Raw genomic sequence first — 25,796 nt, 5'->3', positions numbered from 1 at the left:
AACATATCGCCTTCAGTCATATTAGTCTGACTTCAATTTCAAAAATATTTATTGCATTTGTTAATTTTCCTTGTGAAATGGCTTTGGAACAGTTTATTCAAGAGTCTCTGTGGAAAGATACTAAAGCAGAAAAGCTGTTGATGAGGGCGTCATAAATCCACAGTAGGTCTTGCAGTTTGTGATGTTCTGCCATACTGGAGTTCAGTGTATTTTGAAATCACGTGAGTCTTCAGCAGCTATTTTGTGCTTAACAGGAAGAGGAGGAGAATGTTTGCAGGTCTTTTATGAAATGCACACAAACTAAAATTAGTAGTGGAAAGAGAGAAGGTCCCATCACTGTTCATTACTACAAGACACGTTTACCACGTTATGTAAATTCTTACAGTCAAATTCCTCTGTGTTCGGCATGATAATTTCAGGGTTGACTGACACAGATTAATAATATTTTCATTTTTCTCTTGAAAACCCTTTTGACTGAGTAACAACAAACCATAAGACCGAAACTCTAGTTAGCAACTTAATTTGCACAGAAAAGCCTTGAAACGAGCCAGATGCACGTGTTCTCAGGGATTTCAGTTAGTTGCTTCAGCTCTTGATTGCAGAGTGAAATAATTCAGCAGTGCAATATGTGGAAATTTGATAGTAATACTCAGAGAAACTTCATTGTGTTGACATTTGTTTCACTATGCTTTCTCTTAGTGTTCTTTCAATGGCATAGTAAGGAGATGGTGAATGAAGTATAGGGTGGGGAGGAATACCTGATGATGCAACTGATCTGTGTTGACGGATTAGTGCATTTGAAAGCATTAGGGGTGGCTGAAATTCTGTTTTAATTTCTGAGGCTCGGGCTTGTTGTTTTTGTTTTTTAACATAATACATAATAGAAGACAACAAAGTATTTAATATAATTTTGGTCTTAATTTTCTTCTAGAACAATGTATTTTCTGGCAGTGGAATGACAAGAAGGAACACTTACGTTTGTGAACGTTCTTCAGATCGCTATTCTGCAATACAGAATGGGAAGGACAACAGGTATTCCTCAACTTTTCTTGCATTATTAATTGGGATATGCAGACTAAGGCATAGAAGTAGATTATACAATAAATCAATACCAGTGTGAAGCATGGAGTAAAATACAAAGTTTACTCTGTTTTTGTCTTCGCTTTCACCACAGTTTCTAGATTTGTGATGAAATTTAAAACTGTAAGCATAGGCCTACCTTTGTCTTGTTTTTTTTGGATCCTCTTTCAGTTCCCTGTATAATTGCTCAAAAAATGTTTTTTTTTTTTTTCTTTTTTTTTTGTTTGTTTTTTAAAGATCTTTTTAAAAAAGACTACAGTGCTTTTCAATTTTTTTTTGTTGTTCTTTTCATTAGCGGAATGAATATGCTCAGTTCTTTTTTAAAAACAAAGAAGAATTTTCATTTGAGTTGTTTGGTGTAGCTAAACATCTTGTGCCATCATCGGATTAGTCTGAATCTGAAGCCTTTACTTCTTTGCTATAGACATGGCTTAGCTTTGGGACTGTTGTTGCTAATACATTATTAATGTGATTTCACTTATGTTTATGGAGGCAAAGCTGTAGTTTGGCTGAAGTCATTTGACTTTGTTTTTAAAAATTCATAACACAATAGTTCTGCCACTTTCATCCTTTCCTTGCCACTTAGGCAAAGCAGAAATAAAAATACTGATGGAAGGAATTGTTATCTTGAAAGGTTCAGCTCAGACTAGCAGTGGCTGGGGGGAAAGAGCTGATGCAGAAGGTGAATATTTTGCTTGAAGCAGAGTAGCCTGTTTTGTTCTCTGTGGAAGGCAGCTGCAGGCACTGCTCTGCGAGACTTGGGAAGAGCCTTTCTGTGCCTGAGGGACTCTGCAGCCCCAGGGGGCAATGCTGCTTTCTTCATGGGGATTTAAAAGAGCATACTCTTAAATCTTGTCTCAGTAAGCTCCCGAGTGAGCTTTTACAGCTTTTTAAAATTTTATTTCACTTACAATACTTATTTAAAGGTAGGTTTGGGGGTTCTAGTTATCATTTGTCTGTAGGGTTTTCACCTCTTGGAAGATAGCCAGGATATCAGCCCTGGTACTGATCACCAGAGGGTTTTTCAAATTCCAGTGCTGTCATCGTCAGAGGCATTTCGTGGCATATTGATACTCTCCAAGGTATTGAAGATGTCTTTCAGAAATACTACATTTTTGTGTTGCTTGAGAAATGTAGTACCAAACTTTATGGAACGCATAATTTCAAAGGCATAGCTTTCCAGGGTGTGTTACCATGACAGAAAGCAAAGTGATAAAAATATGGATGGGAGGCTACCTATGTTTTAATTGCTCCATATAGATGTAATGCCTTTGTTTAATGGCTAAAGACATTTTGGAGAACTTAATCAGAATTAAGGGGAACTTCTTCCTCTCCTGAGGATATTTTAACCACTGGCAGAAAACTGAGAATTTGCAACTTTTTGGTAAACAAGTTTGGGGGGGAGGGGGCATAATTCAGAGTTGCTTTCATGGCAGCTGGGTAGTTGCTGCGGGTTGCTGCGAGTTGATTTCTTCCGTAGGTCAGGGCTTTCTCATGGAGCCACCTTTCCCTTAATGCGCCATGCAAAAGTCCAGAGCAAAAGCACAACTTGGAAGTGATTGGGGGTTTTAAAGAACCAAGCGACAATGTGACAGCAGTTCCAAGTAAAAAATGCTTTGAGTTTTAGGTATTTGAGTTTTAACTGAAAATAAGAGTATTCACTTGGCAAAAGAGATTCTGTTTAAGTCTTTTGCATTTTATTTTTCAGTATTTTTTGACTATTTCCATGTAGCTGGCATAGTCTTTCTTCATCACTTCAAATAGCATCTGTGTAAAACTTTAATTGCAGGAGGAATGAAAAGGCCCAATTTAACATATATGGCAGCTTGATTTACACTTTCTTCTATACAATAGTGACAAACATTTGTAAACAATGGTTTTACTCATGATTCCATATTCTTTACTACAGCTGAAGGAGGCAGCCTAGTCACTTTGTCTTGTGATTACTTAAACAGCACTTGCTATGTTTTAAAAGAAAAAATGACTAATAACTTCCCGTAGGGTTTTACTCTAACTGTTCTTTTCCCCTTTTGTTTGTCTTGCCCTCCTGCCTTGCTGCTGTGATAAAAGTCTAACAGAAATGTCTGCAAGTAGCACATCTTCTGCAGGCTCTGCAGTAGCTTCAGCTGTATCAACACGGCCTCGACATCAAAAGTCTATGTCTGCCTCTGGTCATCCTATAAAAGTTACACTGCCAACCATCAAAGATGGCACTGAAGCTTACCGGCCAAGGTAACTGATTGTTATTTTTTTTAATGCTTAAAAAAAAAAGTGTTCCTCAGTTCATTATATACTCCCAATATGTTTGTAATCAATTTAAACCTGCCGCGTTGCATTCTGTTTCAAAACAGTAGCTTTCTCAAGTAATATGGTGTGTTACAGATGATTTAAAACTGATTTTGATCATCACGCTGTTTGTGTACATTTAAAGAAGTTCCTTGACTGCCTCCCTCTGGAAGCTTCTGGAAAACTTTTCTAGTTTTAAATTTAACTAATTTAGACAGGACCATACAACATAGACCACTGTAAATTCATGTGAAATACTGAAATGTTAACCATTTTGTTTCAGAGATTACAGTGCTTTCAGATAGAAATAAGCTTAGTAATGTAGCTGCTCTTACTATTAACTGCCCAAATAGCTTTAAAAATTTATTTGTGCCAGCTGGTTACTACTTCAGAAACATTGAGGTTTTTGGAATACTTGTATGTTAAGGGTTTTGATTAATATGTTTTTCAGGAAGAGGGCTGGGAAACAGTTTCAAATCTCACTAAAGACTCTTTTATGTTTCTCCTTTGTCCTATTACTTGTGTATACTTTTCTAATTGCTCTTAGTACATGAGAAAGGTGGATTCTACACTGAAAATCTTTCTTGATTTGTTTCCAAGCATGAATCTTAATCAATAGCGGATTCAGTTTTGAAAAAAAAGGGGGAAAAGATTGAGAGCAGTTTTTTTTCCTATCTTTGAGAAATGGTTGTCATGTAGGAGGGTTTCTAGCATAGTCTTTCTCTTTATTTATGCTTCTGTTTTCCCAGCAGTGCAACTCAAAGAGTGCCTGCTGCTTCCCCGTCTGCTCATAGTATTAGCACTACTACTCCAGACCGAACCCGCTTTCCTCGGGGGAGTTCAAGTCGAAGCACTTTCCATGGTGAGCAGCTAAGGGAGCGGCGTAATGCCACTTACAATGGACCACCTGCCTCACCATCACATGAAACCGGTGCTTTTGCACATGCTAGAAGAGGGACATCAACTGGTATAATAAGCAAGATAACTTCCAAGTTTGTTCGCAGGTTAGTACCTCGATTTCTAAGAAAAAAAAGTGCCCAGCCTATAACTAGGGCCATATTTGCAAAGTCATTGAGAATTTCCAGTTTAACAGTCTGAATTAAATGTAAATTTAGTCAGAATACTGCTTGTTTTGTGTTCCTTCCAGAACCTGCCTTGTACTTCTGTGTCTACAGTAACCATTCACGTTTGACCAGCTATTCTCCTGTTCCTTTATATTAAAAGAGCAAGAGAATGCTTCTCAAATGTGTTTTTCGTCATGCTTTATAGATAAAGATGCTACTTTTAAGTTAAAATGAAATGAACTTAAATACTGAAAGCAGCGACTTAATGAGTCATTAATGTTAATGATATTTTACTTCTTAATGATTAACTAGTGGGTCTGGGTGCAGTTTGCTGCAAGGGCTGTATTTGTAATGAATTTATTGCTGTGCTTAGAGGGATTTAGTGTTTACAAATTATTTCAGGGAATTACATTTCTGTGAATAAATGAGAAGCTTAGAACTGGGCAGAAATCTGGATATCTGGAAATACTAATATTTCAGTATCATGCAGCCTCTCATCATGTTATTGTGATACAATAAGAAGTCTTCAAAACTAAGTTCAGGATTCTGAAAGAAGATAAAGGACACATGCAGTGGAGGTTCCTGGAACCACGTTCATTCCTGTGATGATGCTGACAGTAATAATACCGTGAGGAGAGGTGCTGGGGAAGATTTTTAAATACACTGTTTGATTTCAAGTGACTGTTTACTTAGCAGTCATAATAGCTTTCCCAAATGAAGATTTAATTTTCAGTTTTCCTCTGACAGCAATTTACCTATAATTCTTAAGCCTATTCATGGATGTGTCCTTATTGCTCTACTGTCAGTTTTGCAACAGAGTTATGTTTTGGAAACATCTATTTTCTTTGCAGAATCATACTGTTATGTACTGAATCCTCTAGTTTGTGCATAAAAGAAGGATAAATTCAAAGCTAGTTTAAGCTTGTAGTTGCAAATTCATACGTACAAGAACATGAATTGCTTAAGGTGATGTTAGAAGGGAAAAAAAAAAAAGAGCAAAAGCTAGGAATGCAGACATGTTCCTTGTAAAAGTAACTTAACCTGGTCTGCAGAAATAATGTCAATTATGTCTTAAGTTATGCCTCCAATGATGACCCCTCCCCCTCTCCCCCCCCAAAAAAAAGTAAGTGAATAAGTAAGTGAATAATTTTCTTGTTTCAGAAACCTGAAGATACAGAACTATGATTCTCCACTGTTGGTATCTCCAGCACTCACATAGTTGGGGGGAGGGAGTCTGTTCTCTCTATGAAAGATACAGTAAAGTTACTTAACTGTGTTGTCAGTTGTAAATTTCCAAACGTGAAGAAAGGTATTTTCTGATAAGTAACTCATCAGTTTCATGAGCAGAGGCTGTTTTTTGTGTTAGAGCTCATTGCTTTCTTACAAAGAACAGTATCTTGAATTTGTTTTAGAAGAAGGATGGAAGGATTAACACAGTCATTAGGTTAAACTGCAACATTACAATATTATTGTAAACTGCATATTTAAAATAAGCATAAAATTAGGGTATTATAAATTGTGTTGTCTTTTGATTGAAACAATCTATTCTATAGGAACTCTTTATGCAATTTACTGGTGTGCTTTATACTGCTAAAAATGTCAAATGACAAATATGTTTGCTTATAGTGAAGGCTTCGGTATTTTGCTTTGTTTTTAAATTTGCTGTTTGAGACTTAAAATGGCTGGGATTACATAGATGGAGGTTTTCTGTTCTTTCAGTTGGCATCGCATAACTTGCATGCCTTTAACTTCTGTACTGTTTAGGAAATAACACTTTAAAGCATATTTTGATTAGAAGTTGTCATGAAAGATTGTTTTACTTTATTTTTTGAAAAAGGAAAATGTGTTTTCTGGTAAGTATGTAAAATAAATGCATAATGGGGATGTTTAATGTATAGGGTATTGAAATATTTTGTATCAGTGTTTTATAACAAATTATACTTCTCTAATGTTAGTTCCTAAGGTATCTGTTTTGAAGTTAAATTAATTAGCTAATTATAATTGTGTTCTCAAAATGTTTGCACTGCTGCATTAGAAGCGTACCTAGGTTGCTTGTAGTCTGTGAATGTTTTTCAAGCTGCTCCAGACTAAAAGGCATAATACAAACTAGTTCCTTTATAAAGTACAACCTGTAATTCAACAAGATGGAAAAGATATGTTTAACTGACAGCTCACCAGTAATCCTACTGAAGTCAGTATAACAGCTGATGTGCTTAAAGTTGAGCAGACGTTGAAGTAACCTTTCTGAACTGGGCCCCAAACATTTGGTCTTGCAAACTCTTAGGCATGCCTTATCTTTAATGATGTGAGTCTATTTAAGCGTGGGCATGCACCTAAGTGCTTTCAGGACTGAAAAGCCTGGCTCAAAAGGGTACAGAGCGGAGCCCCCCTGGACCACCCTGGCTGACTGCTGTTCCGTGCTTGCTGGACTTACATGTGGCAATTGCTCTGTCTGCAGTAGGTTGAGAACAACGTGTTAATTTTACCACAAGTTTAAAAATAAAGAAAATTAAAATCTTAACTATTACATGTCAGAGCTGAAAGAGGTGAAGGTATCGTAAAGGGAAATTAAAATTACAGCTGTGAAAAAATACTATTAAACAGTATTAGGCTTGACATTATTATGCTGATCTTTTTTTGTTCAGTAGCTATTTAACATTGTACTAGATGTAGGTTATTCTTAACTTTTTATTTTTCACCTTTATCATTGAATCTCAACCTTAACTTTGTTTTGAGGGATCCAAGTGAAGGCGAAGCCAGTGGCAGAACTGACACCTCAAGGTGAGGAGCCACTATTAATACTTCGCTCCTAGATCTTTTGCATCAAGCTTTAAGTGATTTCTTAAAGATTTTAAATCAGGATGTAAAATAGAATAGTACTCACGTAATCTGCATTTTAAAAATGTTATGGATTGGGGCGGGAGGGGGTCTTGGTGAGGTCCTTTACTCATCATTCTTGCTTTTTTCCAAAGTACTTTAATATTAAACTTAATTTAAGTATATTCCTTTGAATAATAATGCCCCCTGTAGGAGTAAACTAATTATTTAGACACTTAAAATCATGCTTTGGCTTATAAATATTTCATGGTGTTTACTTTTGGTTTCAGTAGAAAACATAGTATAATTTGTGTGTGTGTTTGTATATATGTATATATTACATTTTTACTGTAGTTACATATTTTGTTTATTACTAAAGCTGCTGGTTGCCAGAAGTAAACATCATACAGTGCCTGAGAAATGAATGCCACTTTGCACTGAGAAAATAAGTGACATTCAGACAAAAAAAGGGTGGTGATTGCTAAATATTGAATTCGTATGGCAACTGCCTAACACAGATCTGTAGGTGATTCCTTCACATGCTCATTTTCCAATATATCTGCTCCTTTGCCATCTTTCAGCATTTTATTCTGCATTTTTGGTGTGCTTAGCATAGTGCGTAACTTCTTCTTTTTATGCTATCTGAAGAACAGGCATTGCAGTTTGCATTCTAAACTGGTCAAGTACGCAGAGTTGTTGACTTAATTTTCAAAACAGAGACAGTAAAACTTTATTTTAAAAAAATAAAAAATTATTAATGGGATACATTATTTAATGCACAGCATGTTTTACCTACATTAAATTCTACTAACCGTATAGTCTTGACATGGAGAGGGGAAAGAGATGAATCAAATGTTGAAATGAAATTAAGTGTGAAGTTGCTTTCAGCTCTTGCTTTCATTCTCTAGCTTCCTCTACTTTTTGTCATCCTACATTGTCTGTTTTGGGCTAAAAGTTGTTTGATATCCTATCCCTATCATGCTCTATCCCGTAGTGTTGATGTGGTTTTTAGGGGTTCACAATGAAAGTTAAATTTAAAATGGTTATTTTGGCTCCTCTCTGAATAGCAACAGCTTATAGACAAAATGAGAGCAGCACCTTTCCCCCCTCACTTTCCCCAGTGATGGATGGGGAGGCATCAGGCATCTGAAATACCTGGGACAAGAACAGAAATAGTTGGCTGTGGAATGACTTGAAACTCTAAAATAATTAGTGCTGATTCTCAAAATGCTTTTTACAATGGTAAGGAGTGTTATTGCAAGAACACTTACTGGAAGTTAGTTACTTGGAATTTTGTCCAAGTCATTTTACCAGCTAAAAAACTTTGTGTCTACATGCCACTGTTTCTTCGGGGGGGGGAGGGGAAGATGTTGGCTGGGTATTTCAGTGGTTGACAAGCAAGGTGTGCTTGTGGTGAAGCACAAAATTCTGCTTCATCAGTTGAAATAAAGCATATCATGATAAGGTCTCTGAACCAGAGAGAGGTCAAAAACAGACAGATGAGAACAGGGGAAGAGTGAAAAAAGGTGAGGGGGAATTAAGTAAAGACTTGTGAATCGCAGGGTGGGGTTATTTCCTCTGCTGCTTTTACAGTATGATTTATGCCTTGGGATTGTGTCCCTCAACTTCAGTTTTGTTGGTGTATGGCATGCTGCAGATCATGAAATCAGCAGAACTTCAGTCATGCTTTACATAGATTCCACTTTCTTTGGAGCAGTATGGAGTAACGTTTGTCTGCAATTATCATTACATATGTTGTCATCAGAATGCTTTAGAGCAGGGGTTTCCAAACTTGTGTGTGCGCCATTTGCTCGCGTGCCCCCACTGGTAGCTGAACCAGTGCTGGCAGCAGCTTCCAGTGCTGTGCCAAATTGCACTTGAGTGCAGGGGATGGTGCACAACTCTTCCAGTAGTGCCCATTTAATGCTTTGGATTAGCTTGCATGTGACTAGTGTGGTGGTGTGTCAGTTGCAGCTTAGAAACCCCTGTTCAAGAACTGTTTTTCTCTTCTTTCTCTTGGCTGTACTGCTTTCACTTTTGACTGTTCTGTATGTCACTTCTTCCAGGAGTGTTTCTGGAGAGCCAAAAGACAGGGAGAAGGAGGATAGCAAAGATTCGAAGCCACGTTCCTTGCGGTTCACGTGGAGTATGAAGACCACTAGTTCTATGGACCCGAACGATATGATGAGAGAGATTCGGAAAGTGTTAGATGCTAATAACTGTGATTATGAACAAAAAGAGAGGTTTTTGCTCTTCTGCGTTCATGGTGATGCACGACAAGATAGCCTTGTTCAGTGGGAGATGGAGGTCTGCAAACTGCCACGATTGTCACTCAATGGAGTTCGTTTCAAGAGAATATCTGGGACTTCTATTGCATTTAAGAACATTGCATCCAAGATAGCAAACGAGCTTAAGCTGTAAAGAGAAACTAAATTTTCTGGGATCAGGGAAGATTCATACATGATCTACACTTTGAATGTACTGGTTACGCCTAATGTGATTGGCCTGTGAAACTCCCCATGTAGAAATTGCCCTTATTGCAATAAGGTTATACATAGTTATTCAGAATTGTAAAGTTAAATCCAGTATGACCTATATTAAAAAACTGTAGCTGAAGAAGTTATGTTCACATGTACAGGTAAGTATATAGAGCATTCTGTTCATTTTATGTTCATAGAGTTGTATAATAAAAAGATGACTGCTTAAATTCAGATCTTGTATAGTTGTCTAGATTTCTGCACAGAAATGTATGTTTGATGCTTTGAGTTGGAAAAGTTCTTCTCTATCATTTACATTTTTGGTGGTTTTATAAGTCTTACCTTTATCATGCGTTTGTTTTTTTAAAAAGAAAACAACAACAAAAAAAAGAAAACAAAAAAAAAACAAACTTGTGTCCTGAGTCAAATGCACAAAAATAGTTTTCACAACTGTAGCATGACCATTTTTAATTATTTAAAGATTGTTCGTGATTTGAACCAAAGTCGATGAATAAATCGGCTTTTGTTCTACACAAGACTGTTCCTGCTTATCTTTGGCTCTTATCCTTGTTATTGGACAGTGTTTAGTTGAAAAATACAAACGTTTACAGTGTTGGCACTTACAGTTTAAAAACTTTGGTTTGCCTTGGGCCAGCTCAGAGCTATGGGGGAACAGAAACCAGGCGTAAGTGATGTTCTGTCTACAAATTACAGTGCTTACTCCCATGGCCCATTAACAAATGTAGCACCAAAATGGAGAACCGTAATTATTTCATTTGAATATCATGGTGTAAAATATCACTTGTTTGCTGCCTTCAGAATACTATAAATTCCATTTTATGGAACTATATTAATATTGGGACTGTTTAATAGCACAAGATAATCTGAAATGTTGACCAATTGTATAAGTTAATAATACCACCTCAGGAATTAGCTTGGCTTTTGGAATATGTGCCCCCAAAGAGTACATGCAATTCCACATAATATTTTACAGCTAAACATACATTGTTTATAATGATAAATTGTTGATTTATGCTTTTGTGGTTGTACAGTTTGTTCCCATGTAACCTGTTTGTGTTTAATATTTTACCAGATTTCTTGTATTTATTCCACATCATTATGCCTGTAATGTGCAGCTTTGTAATTAGGCATTTGCCTACAGAAAAGAAAAAAAAAAAAAAAAAAACACATTTTTTTCCTTCATAATTAATGATTATAAACTATGTAAAACCACTAGTACTGGTACATTTTAATACTTGTTATTTTGTACTGAATTAACCATAGAGGTTGGTTGTGCAATGTTATTTAATGTCGTAATTACTGTAATATCAACATATGGGCCCCATCTGCACACTCTTGTGAAGAATAGAAAGTTCATTAAGAAATTGTCACTTTAAAAAATAAAAATTAAAAAAAAACTGTGGTAAACTCTGTAACCCTAAGTTAGAAGGCTGTAAGTGTAGTAAGTGTGCCATTCAGTAATGGCTTCTTGACCGAGATGGACTTTACATACTGTACTGTGATGTAGCTTTCCTCTGTAACAGTTATGTTCTGAAATGGACGTGTATTGTTGCCTTAGAAAAAGGGTGATGTTTGGAAAGAAAGAACTGTAGCCCCCCCTTTTTTTTATCTGATGTTCATTGAAACAAAATTCAATGCAAGTCATCTTGATTCACTGGTGCACTCTATTAAAACTTACTTGAACAGTTCTCATACTAAAGTACTCGTTGTTGGCCCTTTATAAAAGTGCAATATTTACTATAGTTGGCCAGCGTAGTCTAGAGGTCTCTGATTGCAGGTGTGCATTATGTCTGTGAGCATTTTAGTGTGAAGACTTCCTACCCTCCATGGTATTAGGGCCCAACGTGGTGGAGGAGGTGAGCCCGAGCCTCAGGGCTTCCAACCGAGCTCAGACTTCCTACCCTCCACGGTAATTCAGTGTCAGCATTGCCTCAGTTCTGTGCTTCGGCAGTCTCCTGAAAATGTCAGTGGCTTACTACTGCTTAGAAAGGGATGTCTGGGAGCCTTTCCAAAAATTCATCAGAAGTCGGTCTCAGGAAGGGTTTATGTATCTGCTCAGTTGACCTGCGGATGTCCATTTATCCTTGGAAAATACACCACTAGGGTATAACCATGGAATGAATCAGAGAACATGTCTGAACTTAGTAATGAAACAAAACCCTTTGCCGTTTCAGAACGTTCAGTGAAAAAAATGTAGGTCATACTCTGAGACGGTAGATTAAGTGCTTACAGCAGCTTCCTGCTTTACAGGCTGTGTTTTCACTGGGCTGACTTGGCCGCAGATTGTTACTGGTGTTCATTGCTTCATGTAACAGGAGATGGATTGATGTTCCTTACACTACAGGTAGCACTTCAAGAGGACACATCTTAGTTCTGCTCTCCCATGAAACGCTTACAGCATCCCACTGCCAATTGGATATTTCTATATGGGAAAGGGACAGTTTTGCAAATAGTATTATTGCCAGTAACTGCCAGCAGCATGAAATTGTGCTGATTCCCAAATCCCATTAAATACCATCCTTTTTTTTTTTGTGCCTTGTTGGAAGTTATTAGTTTGGTTGTGAGCCAAGTTATGTTCTCTGCAGGATTTTGCCACAAAATGCCTCAGCAAGGGCACAATCTGAGTGCAGAAGTTTTAGCTGTGCTGCACCCAGACGTGTCATTCAGCTTGTCCTGTTACTGGCAGGAGTAAGATGCCAAAATCCAAGGAAGAGAATTATCAGAACTGCTGACTTTATTGGCAAAGGGTGTGTACTTAACGGCTGCTCTGTTATGTAGCTACTACACGAGTTACTCTGGGTGTGGGAGGGGGGCTAAGACCACTGGGATCTGAAATGCAGCTTGACTTTCCTGGGAGAGAGGAACAGTGTGGCATTTTATCAGCATGGCTTTAACTTGAGAAATCTGAAAGTTAAATGCCACCTTGATGTGCAGATCTAGGAGGATGTCACAAGTACACAACTTTCATTTACCAGCAATTTAAGATTCATTAATATTTTTATGGTAAATCACAAGATTAGATTACACTTAATCATTAGTCAATTTAACACAGTGATTCATCATAAATTACTACAATTGAAAGGGTAACTTAATTAAAGATTGAGAATGGCAAGTTTCACATGAGACTTACAGGAAGGTATTGGGGGGGGGCGGGTTCAAAGGTTCAAAATTTGGCCACACACTTTTGGCTGCCTCTCTATTCTGGTGAATTAATCACCCTTCTCCTTCCCTCGTGTCTGTCAGCAGGTGATCCTGATCCTCACAAAATATACCCTGAGAGGCATCCCAGCTTGGGGAGATCGAGGGTCACAGCCTATTGTGATCCCTGGAGAGCTCAAGAGGCTCTTTGCTTAGCACCACTATTTATAGGACTGCAAGACAATAGTGAGTCAGTACTTTTCCAACCTGGCTATGGTTCCAATAAGGCAATTTTGGTGTTTTCCTCCAACTGCACCATTCCCCCACCTTCCAGAATGTACAGTTCTGGTACTTCCCAGACTGGGCTATGAGCCAGGCCCCAGCTGCAAAATGAGATCAGGGAGCACCTGTTTGTACTCACCTCTTACGGCTGGCTGTTGCCCACTGGCGATAAAGGGGTGATGTGACATCAGCTAGTCTTGGACCACAGCTGAGCTGAGGAAAGAGCCACTCCACCACGGAGGGGATAGGGATGTCTCAGCTCCTCAGATGTCTTTGACTGTAACTGTGTTTTGGGGGGCAGGCTTGGCTTGGAGGAAGTATGGGGATTTGAGCTGCTAGACTACAGTGTGGTTCTGCTGTTCTGTTTTGGGGTTGCTTTTTTTGCTTGCTTTCTTTATATAAGGCATGCAGACACTTTCAAACTGAGTACGTCCTTTTTCATGCAGCCCAGTTGAAAACATTAAAATTTCTGCAGGTCTATGAAAGGACTATCCATTTTCACTCCTGCTTCTGTGGACAAAAAAATAATGCTTGAGAACTAAGTGGCATCAGTAACGCCACCTAGTTACAATGAAATCCTAGGAGCTGTTGGATGGGAGACCTCTGATACCCAGTGCCCTACACCCAAGGGGTACCTTGGAGATCCTCATCTTGGCAAGCATGTTGTTGGGGTTCCTCTGCTGCCAAGCAAACTGAGACAGCAGATCCTACTGGAGAGATGATCGTTCCCTGAGTTTTTGATACCTGAATTCGGGATAATGAAAAACCTGTTGGGTGCAAACATGTGGAAGGGCCTTCTCCTCTCGAGAAAGCAGGTGATCTTTTGCTATCTTTGCACAGTAACAGGTCTATAAATAATAATAACTAGATGCAAACGTTTTTAAAACCCCCAGAAAATATTCAATGACTTTTTTTATTATTATTATTTCCCTGGAAAATTTTGAAGGTAGCTTGAGGTTAACAGGACGACAGATTCCGTTCAACAGCTGCTTATAGGTTTTTGATATTTTACTTCTCAGCTCTGGTACTTCAGCATCAGACCTTACTTCATCCTTCAAGCCACGTAAGGATGGTTAGGAGCACGTTAAAAGCCACAGCACCGTATCAAAGCATGCGGTATCTAAGTTTCAGCCTCTCTGCCACGTGCATGCTGTTGAAGCTGGTACCTGGGAGGGAAGCTGTGGTGCTACCCTGCTTCACGGCAGCGCCGGGGCTGTCCCTGCACGCACACAAGTCCGGCACCTCACTGCAGGCCTGGTGGGGAACCGGGTGGCCCCGCCACGGGCCGTGGTGGCACGGACACGGGGCCGGCTCCTGGGCCGGGTCCCGCCCCGGGAGGGGCAGCGGCCACCTCGGGCCACACCTGCGCGGAGGCGGCGGCGGCGGCACCATGACGGTGGGGGCGCGGGGCCGCTTCTCCCGGCGGGGGCCCGGCGACGACCAGGTCCGCATCCTGAGCGGCCCGGAGGAGGACGACGAGCCGGGGGTCGGCGCGGGGACCCCGCGGGCGGAGCGGGACCCGGAGCGGGACGCCGAGCAGGCCGGGGCGGCCGGCAGGACGGTGCGCTTCGCCCTCCTGCCCGACGCCTACCAGCCGCTGCGGCCGCCGGCCCCCGGGGGGAAGCGGCCCTACGGCAAGCGGCTGAGGAAGTACGGCAAGGTGAGGGCGGCGGGGGCGGAATGGGGGCCGGGGGGGCAAATCGAAGTCAAAAAACTGCGAGGCTTTCCCGTGCCCCAGCCCCTGTTTGGTCGGCGTTGCTGCTGCCTTCCTGCGTGGAAGGACGGCCGCTGGCCCCACAGCCTCCTCTCCGCAGGCTTTGGTTAGGAAAGGGCCGTTTAGAAGAACTTGATTGTTTTGATTATTAATTTGGTTATTTTCCCTTGTTCGTGTTACTGAAATACTTCTACGTCTTGTGCAGTTGTAGCAAAGAATAGTTTCGGTGTGAGCAGGAAGGTCCTGTCCTGGTGTCCGGGATCATTTCCCACCTGAGGGAGTGCAGAAGTCCATCCGACAACAGGCTTTCTGCCGCATTCTTAAAAAAAAACACAACATGATTTTGTTAAAGATACTCTTGCAAAGTGTGACGTCCAAAGCACTCCAGTCAGCTTGGCAACATTACTTAGTTCTGAATCTCCTACGACTTTACAGATGACAGCATAGTCGTGAGCTGCCCTGCAGGTATTTCTCTTCGCGGAGTGGAGACGGATGGGAACCACTATTTGAGTCTCTTGTGATGGATTTGCTGTTCTGAGCTTGGCTTCCAAGTCGCAGGAAGCACACTTTAAGAGGCAGCCTCAGCTCAGGAGGGCTCACGGCACACGCCTGATTCCTGCCGAGTGGTTTTGTGAGCGTGCGGCCGTGCTGCAGTGCTCCGGTATGGAGGAGACGGTTGAAGGGCACACGGCAGCTCTGGGGTGTTGCGTGCTGCCTCTGTACTGCCCAGGGTGCAGCCTCGCAGGGAGGGTTTGCAGGGCTTAGGTTTGCCAGCAAAGAGCAAGTTGTGTAAGCGCAGGTGAGGTCGGGGTAAGTAAGTCGTGTGCGGTGCGGGAAGGAGGAAAGAAGTCTGCGGTGCAACACAGCAGGGCAGGGGCGGGTGGAGACGGGAACGGCCCCACATCTCCTCCTCCAGTCCCCTCCATTTTGCTGTCTTAACTCCCTTCCAGTAAGTTTCCAGAGGTGCAAATACAATGGCATTTGGCATTGCAGAAGGCTTTCCTGTGTCAGTACTGTTGTACTAGCTTTAAGAAATCCTGGGGATGTAGTAGACTGGATTTCACTGATTTCATTATATGTGAATCCCCCGTGGCAGTTTTTTTCATGTTACAAGAGGCAATTCTGATCTAGTCCCAGGCAACCATAAAGTGGAACTGACTAACAGTTTGGATTCCTCCCCAGACTGACTCACCTTGTATTAATTCCCCAGTCATGAGCAAAAACCATTGAAAGTGAAATTTAAAGTAATCAGGTTTTTAGTTTTAATAATCCGTAGCAAGTTTTCTCTCAGGCAGCACACACATGACTTTTTGAACACAGAGGTGAAGGTGGGTCAAAATGTTCTTGTTTTGACCAAAACAATCTTATTTTGACACATTGTTTGTAACTTAAAGCACCCAAATTTACTTAGGGCGTGTGTTTGTGGGACACACGTACTAGGTATGAACTTAAACTGTTTTTATTCCTGAATAGGAATCCACATAAAAGCCTCACTTCCTGTGGAGGCTGCATCCGCTCGGTTTAACTATGCTCCGTGGGTGTGTATTTATATGTAAAAATAGATGGTAAAGCATTGCTGCGTGCTCAAGCCCTCATCAGCTGTGGGAGAAGTCCATTTTCGGGGTTGGGGACACTGTGTGTGAAGGAGGCTGTCAGAACAATTACATGGCAAGCTATTTTCCATTACCTGTCCTTTTTTTCCCCCTGTTCCTGCACCTCTCCCTGCAGAACGTCGGCAAAGCCCTGCAGAAAGGATGTCGCTACTTGGTGGTCGGCTTGCAAGGACTGGCAGCAGCCTACTCCGCTCCCTTCGGGGTGGCCGTGCAGGTGGCATCGCTCGTCCGCTAGAGCACAGGGTGAGCACGAGCCTTTCCCAGAAGACTGCGGCGATTTTGGCTTTTTTAGCATTAAATCATCATCCAAGACTGTATCTGAGAAGCCTCTTGGACATGCACAGCCCCGACCCCCTCCTGCAGCCCAATTCCCTGGACCTGGTGTTCTTTCCTGCAAAAATCTCCAGTGCTTTTCAACCTTTAAATCGTGTGGGGTCAAAGAAATGCAAGGACACAAAGGTAATTGTGGACTAACTGAGCTGAAGTGTGGTGACAGACGTGCACTGGTTTTCTAAAGTTACGTGTGAAAAGGAGCCAAGGATGGATGGGAAAGCAGGTAGATGAGGGACAGAGAAGTGAAGTAGAGGATGAGGGTGGTGGTTGGGAGGTGCGTGAGAGCTGAGTCTGTTATGGGGAGGTATAGTCAAAGCTGTGGAGGGAACAGGTAATGAAGGATTAGTAAGATGTAGCCTTTGGTTTCTTATGTGTTTTTCTGAGATGGTTAAAGCAGTACATGTAAAGATATACTTGGATATAAATGGGGTGTGATCTGAGACATGGTCAGCTTTGCTGCATCACTGTTGTTCATCTCAAACACTGGGCATCACGAGCCCTTAAGTCTTAGCACTGCTGTAAAAATCCAGAAAGGAAACAAGGTGTGTTTGTCTTCTGATTTTGGGGCATTAAAGGTTCACTGTGATTAAAATGTTGAAACTTCCCTCTGCTACTGTGAAATACACATACTGTTTTTTTGGACGTGGTTTATATCTAATGTACCTGACTCTAGAAACTGAGGCTTTAAGAACACCCAGCTCTGTGGTGCTCATTGGGAGGGGAAAAAAAATACAAGCTGCATCTGAAAAAAAAACTACACGTGCTGTTTAGGACAGCATGTTTTGTATAAGACTGGAGCCAAGTAACCTGCTGGCTCCGTTTCCATATGTGGAAGTTGCAGCCAGAGAATGTCAGTGCTGGATGGAGCAGCTTCCATGTCACGCCCCGAGGGATATAAATCTCCTGTTGATGACACAGGAACAAGTGTTTTTATGGGCCTTCAAAATTCTGTGAATTGTTTTTTGTTTTTTTATTTCCCTCCCCCATCAGTCTTTCATGGTAGCAGTAAATGATTTCCCCGCTAGCACTTTCTCTGTATTATAGATATTTCTAATTTTGATAGTGGTTTTGTAATCAAGGAATTGAGATGTTCTGGAAACAAATGCTGCTCAGTTGATTTCTTTGCCTTTTCTGAATGGAGGGGAACTGCATGTCTTAGCACACTGGACTGTATTTCTTTTAAATGTAGCAAATTGAATGGATTTGGAAAAGAAGGGTGGAAAATAAGTATTTTTAGTGCTCTTTTCTAACTGGACTGTAAATAAAAGTATGTGATCCTTGTGCTGTGATTACCTAGGCACATAAGCGTGCACACAAGCGAGGAGCTTCTCAGCCATGGCCTGAGCAGAGAGGGGAAGCTGCCGTGTAAACTTCCCTGAATTGTTCTGCCTGTGGCCTCAGCCCTCTCCTAGGAGGACAGGGCTGGAGTCCAGGCTATGTGGAAACAAACGCTCAGGAAAATCAAGGTGCAGAGGACAGTCGTGGCTTCTAGTTGCAGCTTTCTTGAGCTTCCCTGTGTGGGCAGACCTGTGCCTTTGATCTGCCCCACCAGTGTGCCAGAGGGTATGGATAACTGCTCTGTATTCTGCACTGGGAACAGAGCAGTCCTAAAACCCACAGGTCACAACAGTCAGCGTGTTTGGGGATTAATTTTAAATTTTGTTATACCACTATATGTTTTGTAGTGGTCTTAAAATATGAATCATTAACATTTTTTTAATGACTAAAGCGATGTTGGAGGGATCACAGAATGCTTTGAGTTGTAAGGAGCCTTAAAGATCCCATAATTCCAACACCCCTTCTGTGGGCAGGACACCTCCTACTAGACCAGGTTGCTCAGAGCCCCACCCAGCCTGGCCTTGAACACCTCCAGGGATGGGGCATCCACAGCTTCTCTGGACAACTTGTTCCAGCACCTTACTCCCTCTGAATAAAAATCTTCATGCTAATACCTAGTATCTCTCCAGCCTGCCAAGGTCCTTCTGCATGTCATCCTTTCCCTCCAGTATTCAGCTTGGTGTCATCAGCAAACTTGCTGAGAGTGCACTTGATCCCACTGCCCATGACATTAATAAAGATACTAAACAGCAGCAGTCCCAGTACGGACCCCTGAGGGATACCACTCATCACTGGTCTCCACCTGGACACTGAGCCATTGTCTGCAGCTCTCTGGATGCACCCATACATCCAGGATGTGTCTCCATTTTCTTTATGAAGTTTATGCTCACCTATTCATCCACCAGTCATCACAGAATCACAGAATGGTTTGGGGTGGAAGGGACCTTAAAGATCGTCTCATTCCAACCCCCTGCCATGGGCATGGATGCCTTCTACTAGACTGGGTTGCCCAAAGCCCCGTCCAGCCTGGCCTTGAACACTTGCAGGGATGTGGGTTCCACAGCTTCTCTGGGTAACCTGTTCCAGTGCCTCATCACCCTCTGAACAGAGATTTTCTTCCTAATACCTAATCTAAATCTACCCTCTGAGTTTAAAACCGTTCCCCCTTGTCCTATCCCTACACTCCCTGGCACAGAGTCCCTCCCCAGCTTTTCTGCAGCCCCCCTTAGGTAATTGAAGGCCGCTATAAGGTCTCCCTGGGGCCTTCTCCAGGCTGAACAGCCCCACCTCTCTCAGCCTGTCTTCATAGGAGAGGTGCTCCAGCACTTTGTGGCCCTCCTCTGGACTTGCTCCAACAGGTCCCTGTACTTCTTGTGCTGGGAGCCCCGGAGCTGAACGCAGTGCTCCGGGAGTCCTCACACAGCAAGAATGCTCCCTCACTGCCCCATGCAGGGTCCAACCCATTCAAGGCAGGGACTTTCCACAAAGGTAAACATGAACTTTAGCTTGTAAATTGCTCAGCACAAAGCTTGCCACTGACTTTTTTTTTCTGCTGACCTATGGCCTCTGCTCACATGGTGCAACTTTAAGGGAATAATTTTGGTGCCATCCATGTGGACCCAGAATGATACATAAAAGTAGTGAGCCTGAGGAAATAAAAATTTGGTGCATATTGGTGAGCCACCTGCAGAACAGTGTCTCTAAAATAGACCAAAAACAAAGAAAGAGAATCATAGAACCACAGAATCGTTAGGGTTGGCAAAGACCTCCAAGATCATCTGGTCCAACCATCCCCCTACCACCAGTGTCACCCACTAAACCATGTCCCTAAGTACCACATCCAACCTCTCCTTGAACACCCCCAGGGATGGTGACTCCACCACCTCCCAGGGCAACCCGTCCCAATGCCTGACTGCTCTTTCTGAGAAGAAATGTCTCCTCATTTCCAACCTGAGACTTCCCTGGCACAATTTGAGGCCATTCCCTCTGGTCCTATCACTGGTTACCTGTGAGAAGAGACCAACCTCCAGCTCCCCACACCTTCCTTTCAGGTAGTTGTAGAGAGCAATGAGGTCTCCCCTGAGCCTCCTCTTCTCCAGACCAAACAATCCCAGTTCTCTCAGACACTCCTCACAGGACTTGTGCTCCAGGCCCTTCACCAGCTTCGTAGCCCTTCTCTGGACATGCTCCAGGGCCTCGATGTCCTTGTAGTGAGGGGCCCAAAGCTGAACACAGCACTCGAGGTGTGGCCTCACCAGAGCAGAGTACAGTGGGACGATCCACTGGCTGCACTATTTCTGATACAAGCCAGGATGCCGTTGGCCTTCTTGGCCACCTGGGCACACTGCCGGCTCATGTTCAGGTGAGCATCAACCAGCACCCCCAGATCCTTTTCCTCTGAACAGCTTTCCAGCCACTCTGCCCCAGGCCTATAGCACTGCATGGGATTGTTGTGGCCAAAGTGCAGGACCCGGCACTTGGCCATGTTGAACCTCATCCCATTGACCTCTGCCCATCGACCCAACCTGTCCAGGTCCTTCTGCATGGCCTTCCTACCCCCTGGCAGATCAACACCCCCCCCCCAACTTGGTGTTGTCTGCAAACTTACTGAGGGTGCACTCCAGAGAAAGAAAAAGAGAAAGTAAGCTGTTGCAATAAAACATGGTGATTCATGCAAGACTATTTTCTTCCTCAAAGTGAACTCTGTCTCACTAAGGCTACTGATTACTGCTGCTTATCAGTGCTGCTCAATCAGTGGGTGCAGTGCATTTGTGAAGCCAAGCTGAGGCCTGAGGGCTTGCTACTCCCTTCACCTGCCCAGCTCCAACAGCAGAACCCAGAAAATGTGTCTCACCAGGGAGAGCTCTCAGCTTTGGGGCACAGGCAGGCAATTTCATTAACAGGGAGTTGCTCTCAGCCTTGTTCTCCAAGCTCCTTTTAGCCTCTCAAAGTGGGTGTTGGACCCTCTCATAGAAAAAGGTGGGATGTGGTGGACATTACCATTGGGGAAGATTTGATTTGACCTTGGAGCTGAAGGAAGTGCATGACCCTCAGGGCCTTCAGGCCCTCACTTTGCAACTCTACCCATTGCTGCACCAAGCAGGTGTAGGTTTTCAGGGGTACGCTGTGGTGCTGTCTGGTTCCCTTCACATTTCCACCCCTTTCACCATGTTTTATAACACATGGCAACATAAATAAGTTCAGGAAGCTGGATATATACATATAGGAGTGGCAAGGAGCACCCACCTCTGCCAAGCTTCTCTCAGAAATGGACTCCACTTACCGGACAGCCCAGCAGGTCGCTTGTAAAATGAAATTCCCGGTGCTGCTCAGTGAGTCATGGAGCAGAATGAAGCTCATTTCTGCTGTTTTTGCCAGAGCATTTAATTACTGCTTCAGCTTGCCATAGGTTCTGAGGAAATGGCAGAGGCCTAACAGTTATTGTCCTTTGTCCTGCAACGCTAGCAGAGAGGAAGTGCTCTGGCACGGCCTGCTTTTGAAGTGCCGTGACCAGGGGAAGCCATACCACACAGCACCATGTCACTCGGGTGCTCCCAGGACTTTGCCAGCCACAAGCCAAGGTTCACGTCAGGGATGAATGGCCTTTCTGTCCTCCACCCTTCCGTGGGACTGGCAAGGGGGGCAGATTTTGTCAGCTGCCTCTTTTCTTTGCATCCCAAGCCCATCCTCTCATGAGGTCTTAAAATCTGTGCAAAGTTGCTGCAGTTACCTATACGTGGAGAGCTTTGGAAATCTTTTTTTTTTTTTTTTTTTTTTTTTTTTTTCAAGGAGCAATAGAGAGCCTAAAGAATAATGAGGATGATTAAAAGAAGAAAATGGAAGGAAATTCTCCCCTTCCTTGTCCTTGCAGGAGGTGGTATCAGGCTGCCAGAGCTGTTTTGGAGTAAAGTGCAGGCTGAGGTCAGCGAGGGTGATGCTTCTTCCTGGATCCTGCATCTCTGATGAGAAGCTCAGGGCTCTGGGCTTGTCGAGCTGGAGGAGAGAAAGTTTAGGAGAGACCCACCAGCAGCTTTTCAGTACCAAAGAAGGGGTTGTGCACAGGATGGAGCCAGGGTCTTTACTGAGGTGCACAGCTGGACAGGAAGGGGCAATGGTCATCAGTTGAAATGGGAGAGTTTCCAGCTGGATACAAGAAAACAAATTAACGAATATGATAATTAAGCATGAGAAGAGGCTGTCCTGGGAGGCTGGGGGGGGTCTCTATCCCATGAGACTTTCTAGGCATGACTACAAAGAGCAGAGTAACCCAGCCTAAATTCAAAGTTGACCCCACTGCGAGCAGGTTGGACTAGAGACCTGGCACCTCTCCCAGCTTACATTTACCACCTGTATGGAGATGTAGAGGAAAGGTATCTCCACCCTTCACTATCCCTTCCTAAAAACACAGAATTAAATTTTGCTTCGGATAACAGGGGGGAGGAACTCGCAAAGATGTCAGTACAAGCTGCACAAAGGTTTGGCCCTCAGCAAGGTTTCCGCTGAACTGAACGCCGCTGGCTGAAAGGCAATTGTCCTTTAGTGCCATCTCCTGGGAAAAAAACAGATTTCCACCCTTGTTAACTTCACTCATGGTTCTGCATCACCTCCTCCTCCCGGGAGGGGTTTCCTGCCCTCCCCTAAGCAGACCACACAGTTTGACAAAGCAATCTTCAGGATTTTCGGTCCCAGCAGTGCAATGAGCATCTCTGCGTATCACTGTTTTCCACCCCGTTGAATCCCGAGGCTCTGAGTCCCGTTTGCAAGTGTTTCAAACATAAAGACATAGGAACATTGTTCTTGGTTTTTGTTTTGGTTTGGTTTGTTTTTCTGTCAAAACCCCAAAATACATTATATTTTCCTTTGTGATTCTGCTGTGCCTTAAAAACGCCTACAAAAGATGACTCCCTGGAGGAAGGTGGATGAGCCCCAGCCACTTTTTGTTTCCACTGGAGAGATCCCAGCTGCTTAAGACCAGGACATGTAATTTCAAACACAGGAAGAACAGAGCCCAGCAGACTGGAAGGACCTGCCGCAGGAGTCACCAGCTCCAGCATTCATGCATAACTAGCCCACGTTAGCAGGATAATCTTCCTATACGACTAGCCAGTGAACAAAGCGCCCCACTGACCTGCCTGGTTTTATACATTTATGATGCCTTGTGTAGGAAAAGCCTCAGAAAAAAGACCCCCTTACCTCATTGCCCTGACTCCATTAAAAGGCATCTATCATTAATAAGACTATTTTTAATTCTATCATCACCAGTTATTCACCTGAGATCTTTTCCTACATTAATTTCAGTGAGCTCATTTCTAGTGCATGACTCACTGAACTCTGATTTCCTTGATTATTATAAGAGGAAACAGCAACACTTTCATCCTCCCCTCCTCTCTATGAAGGAATCTTTTGAATTTATTTATTTTTTGTTCTGACTTTGGAAAAAGGACACAATTTGTGTGTGGGTGTGGGCATAATATAATTTTTATCGTATTAGGCTTAAATCATTGTTGGGTGACTGCATACTCAGCAGTGTCACCTCATGCCCACCTTTTGTGGAATTAGCAGTCACTGGAAAAACACCTGGCATGTTCCTGGTGTGGGACAGTTAGCTCCTTCACTGGGACAAGCCCAGCGTACACTTAGCTCTACCCTTTCTCCCCATCTAGGCCAATGTTTTGCTGCCTTCGTCATTGCAAATTTCTTTGTAATGTCCACCCAAATCTCCCGAGTTCAGCATTTCCAAATGTGTGTGCTGGGTCTATGCCTTTCCAAATACTGCACTGTTCACAGACCTACAGCATCCCTAGTCACTTGTCTCTATTCACTTGAAACAAGCAAAATCCTCTAAATATTTCCTCACAATTCGCCTTTCTTAGACTTCTAATAGATTCATTGCTACAAGAGAGTCTAGATTTGCCTCTAGAAGAATGATCATCTGAATGCACTTTTACTTTTTCCTTTATTTGACTTTATCAATTTGTCTCGTGGATGCTTCTGAGCTGACCACACTCCTTTGCAAGATCCATTGCCTGCTTGTACAGCCGAGAGAGCCCCGGTTTGCCATGGGATTGACCCCACAAATCCTCCAACTGAGCAGTCACATTTTAAGCAAATTCAGCCTGAGGCAAGGATCTGGTGCAGAGAACTTCAGCACAGATGTCCTGCAGTTTGAAGAAGTTCTAAGCAACTCAAAACAAGGTTGTTTCCTGTTGAGTACAGGCTTACCGTACCCACTCTGGCTATGACAATTCTGCTGCACGAGATGCTGTGTTTGGATTGTAACAAAAACATATATATATATTCTAAGTGGCTTTATTCACACTGCTTTATAGCAGGAATTAGTAGGTAAGCACAGGTGCACCTCATGTGGAGGATAAAACAAACCTGCTGATTAAACAACTTACAAGAGGTTTTTGAGAGAGCCTGTTGTATGGGTGAAGAGAGCTTTTCTTAAAGGCTGCAGTCTTAGACCTGAAACATTATGCCATGACCGTGCTCTCTGCAGCCATATCTAAATTTACATCCCTTGAATCACAACAGGAGAGATTATGCAGATGCTGCCGCCTTCTGTTATTCCTCCTTAAGCTCCTCCATGTCATTGTCTTCAAGAAGAGTCAGAGCTGAATGTAACAGCTGCTTGTCAGAGCTGCTCTGAACAAAATCTCACTAGGGACCAGGCTGGCAGATTTAGAGAAAAAGTTTAAAGTCCTTCTTGGATTTAGAGATTTTTTTTTTTTTTCTTCAAATTAACATGCAGTCTCTAGGAAAGGCTAGCTGCATCTGCTGCTGTTGTTTCATGCGGGCACCAGCAATATATCCAAGAGGAGTCTGAGGAGTGTCAAGAAGAGTTACAGTGGCAAGGGACACAAGAGCACAGGTATTTTTTTCATCAGTCCTCAGGGTTAAAGGGAAGGGGTTTGGAAGAACCATTCAAATCTGGCAAACCAACAAATGGCTATGGGACTGGTGCTACAGCCAGGGTTCTGACTACTTAGACCATGGGACTTGCTTTGAGAAACCCGGTCTGCTGGGGGCTGCTGGGGCCCGTCTGTCAGGGAAGGGGAAGAGCATTTTTGGTCACAGGCTTGCCAAGCTGGTGAAGAGCGCTCTGCAGTAAAGTTGCCGGGGGGCAGGGGAACCTTTAATCGTTCCACTCCTCACTGCTGATGTCAGTGATGGATGCCCAAACCTGGAGAGGGGTCACGGGTCAGCAGGAGAGCACCTAAGAGCAGCACAAAGGAGTTCCAGCCACTAAGTCGGGCCCATCGGGGGACAGACTTCAGATGTCTCTATGGAGAATGAGCATCCTCCCAGAGGGTCCTGCAAGGACCAATTTCCTCAACAAAGCCCTGTAAGAAGGGGTTTCAAGGGGTTTGGCGAGGACACCAGCAGAACGCCTTCCCTTGGAAGGGGACACAGGGCAGGGGGACACAGCCCCCAGCGGGAGGAGCGGGCCGGGGACCCCTCCACGCGGCGGCGACGGCGAGCGGCCCCGTGCCGGAAGGGGGCGGCCCCGCGCCTCCCCTCACCGCCCCCGTCCCGTCCCTGCGTGCGGCCCGGTCGCCATGAGCGGGCCGTGGGGGGCTGCGGGCCCGGCGCTGCGGGCGCCCCGGGCGGGCTGGCTGTGGGCGGCGGC

The 25,796-nt window shown here is 43.3% G+C and overlaps 3 protein-coding genes across 3 annotated transcripts in view; all 3 read left to right on the top strand.

Moving 5' to 3' along the window:
• The window catches only part of MARK1 (microtubule affinity regulating kinase 1), a 53,923-nt gene extending 42,479 nt beyond the window's left edge, over positions 1–11,444 (top strand). The window contains exons 15-19 of the mRNA XM_035320590.1: positions 932–1,032; positions 3,151–3,312; positions 4,116–4,370; positions 7,167–7,211; positions 9,314–11,444. Coding sequence (XP_035176481.1) covers positions 932–1,032; positions 3,151–3,312; positions 4,116–4,370; positions 7,167–7,211; positions 9,314–9,668 — 918 coding nt within the window. The 3' untranslated portion in view covers positions 9,669–11,444. The remainder of the gene's footprint in view (positions 1–931; positions 1,033–3,150; positions 3,313–4,115; positions 4,371–7,166; positions 7,212–9,313) is intronic.
• Positions 11,445–14,494: 3,050 nt separating this feature from the next.
• Positions 14,495–18,117, top strand: C3H1orf115 (chromosome 3 C1orf115 homolog). The gene is made up of 2 exons (XM_035322577.1): positions 14,495–14,825; positions 16,608–18,117. The coding sequence occupies exons 1-2, from the start codon at positions 14,556–14,558 to the stop codon at positions 16,725–16,727; spliced, it is 390 nt and encodes a 129-aa protein (XP_035178468.1). The 5' UTR covers positions 14,495–14,555; the 3' UTR covers positions 16,728–18,117.
• A 7,560-nt stretch (positions 18,118–25,677) lies between these two features.
• The window catches only part of MTARC2 (mitochondrial amidoxime reducing component 2), a 7,571-nt gene continuing 7,452 nt past the window's right edge, over positions 25,678–25,796 (top strand). The window contains exon 1 of the mRNA XM_035321770.1: positions 25,678–25,779. Coding sequence (XP_035177661.1) covers positions 25,726–25,779 — 54 coding nt within the window. The 5' untranslated portion in view covers positions 25,678–25,725. The remainder of the gene's footprint in view (positions 25,780–25,796) is intronic.

This window comes from Oxyura jamaicensis, chromosome 3 (genome assembly GCF_011077185.1).
Source record: "Oxyura jamaicensis isolate SHBP4307 breed ruddy duck chromosome 3, BPBGC_Ojam_1.0, whole genome shotgun sequence".
Lineage (NCBI taxonomy): Eukaryota > Metazoa > Chordata > Aves > Anseriformes > Anatidae > Oxyura > Oxyura jamaicensis.
The sequence above is the reverse complement of the archived record's forward strand: the minus strand, read 5'-3'. Positions and strand labels throughout refer to the sequence as shown.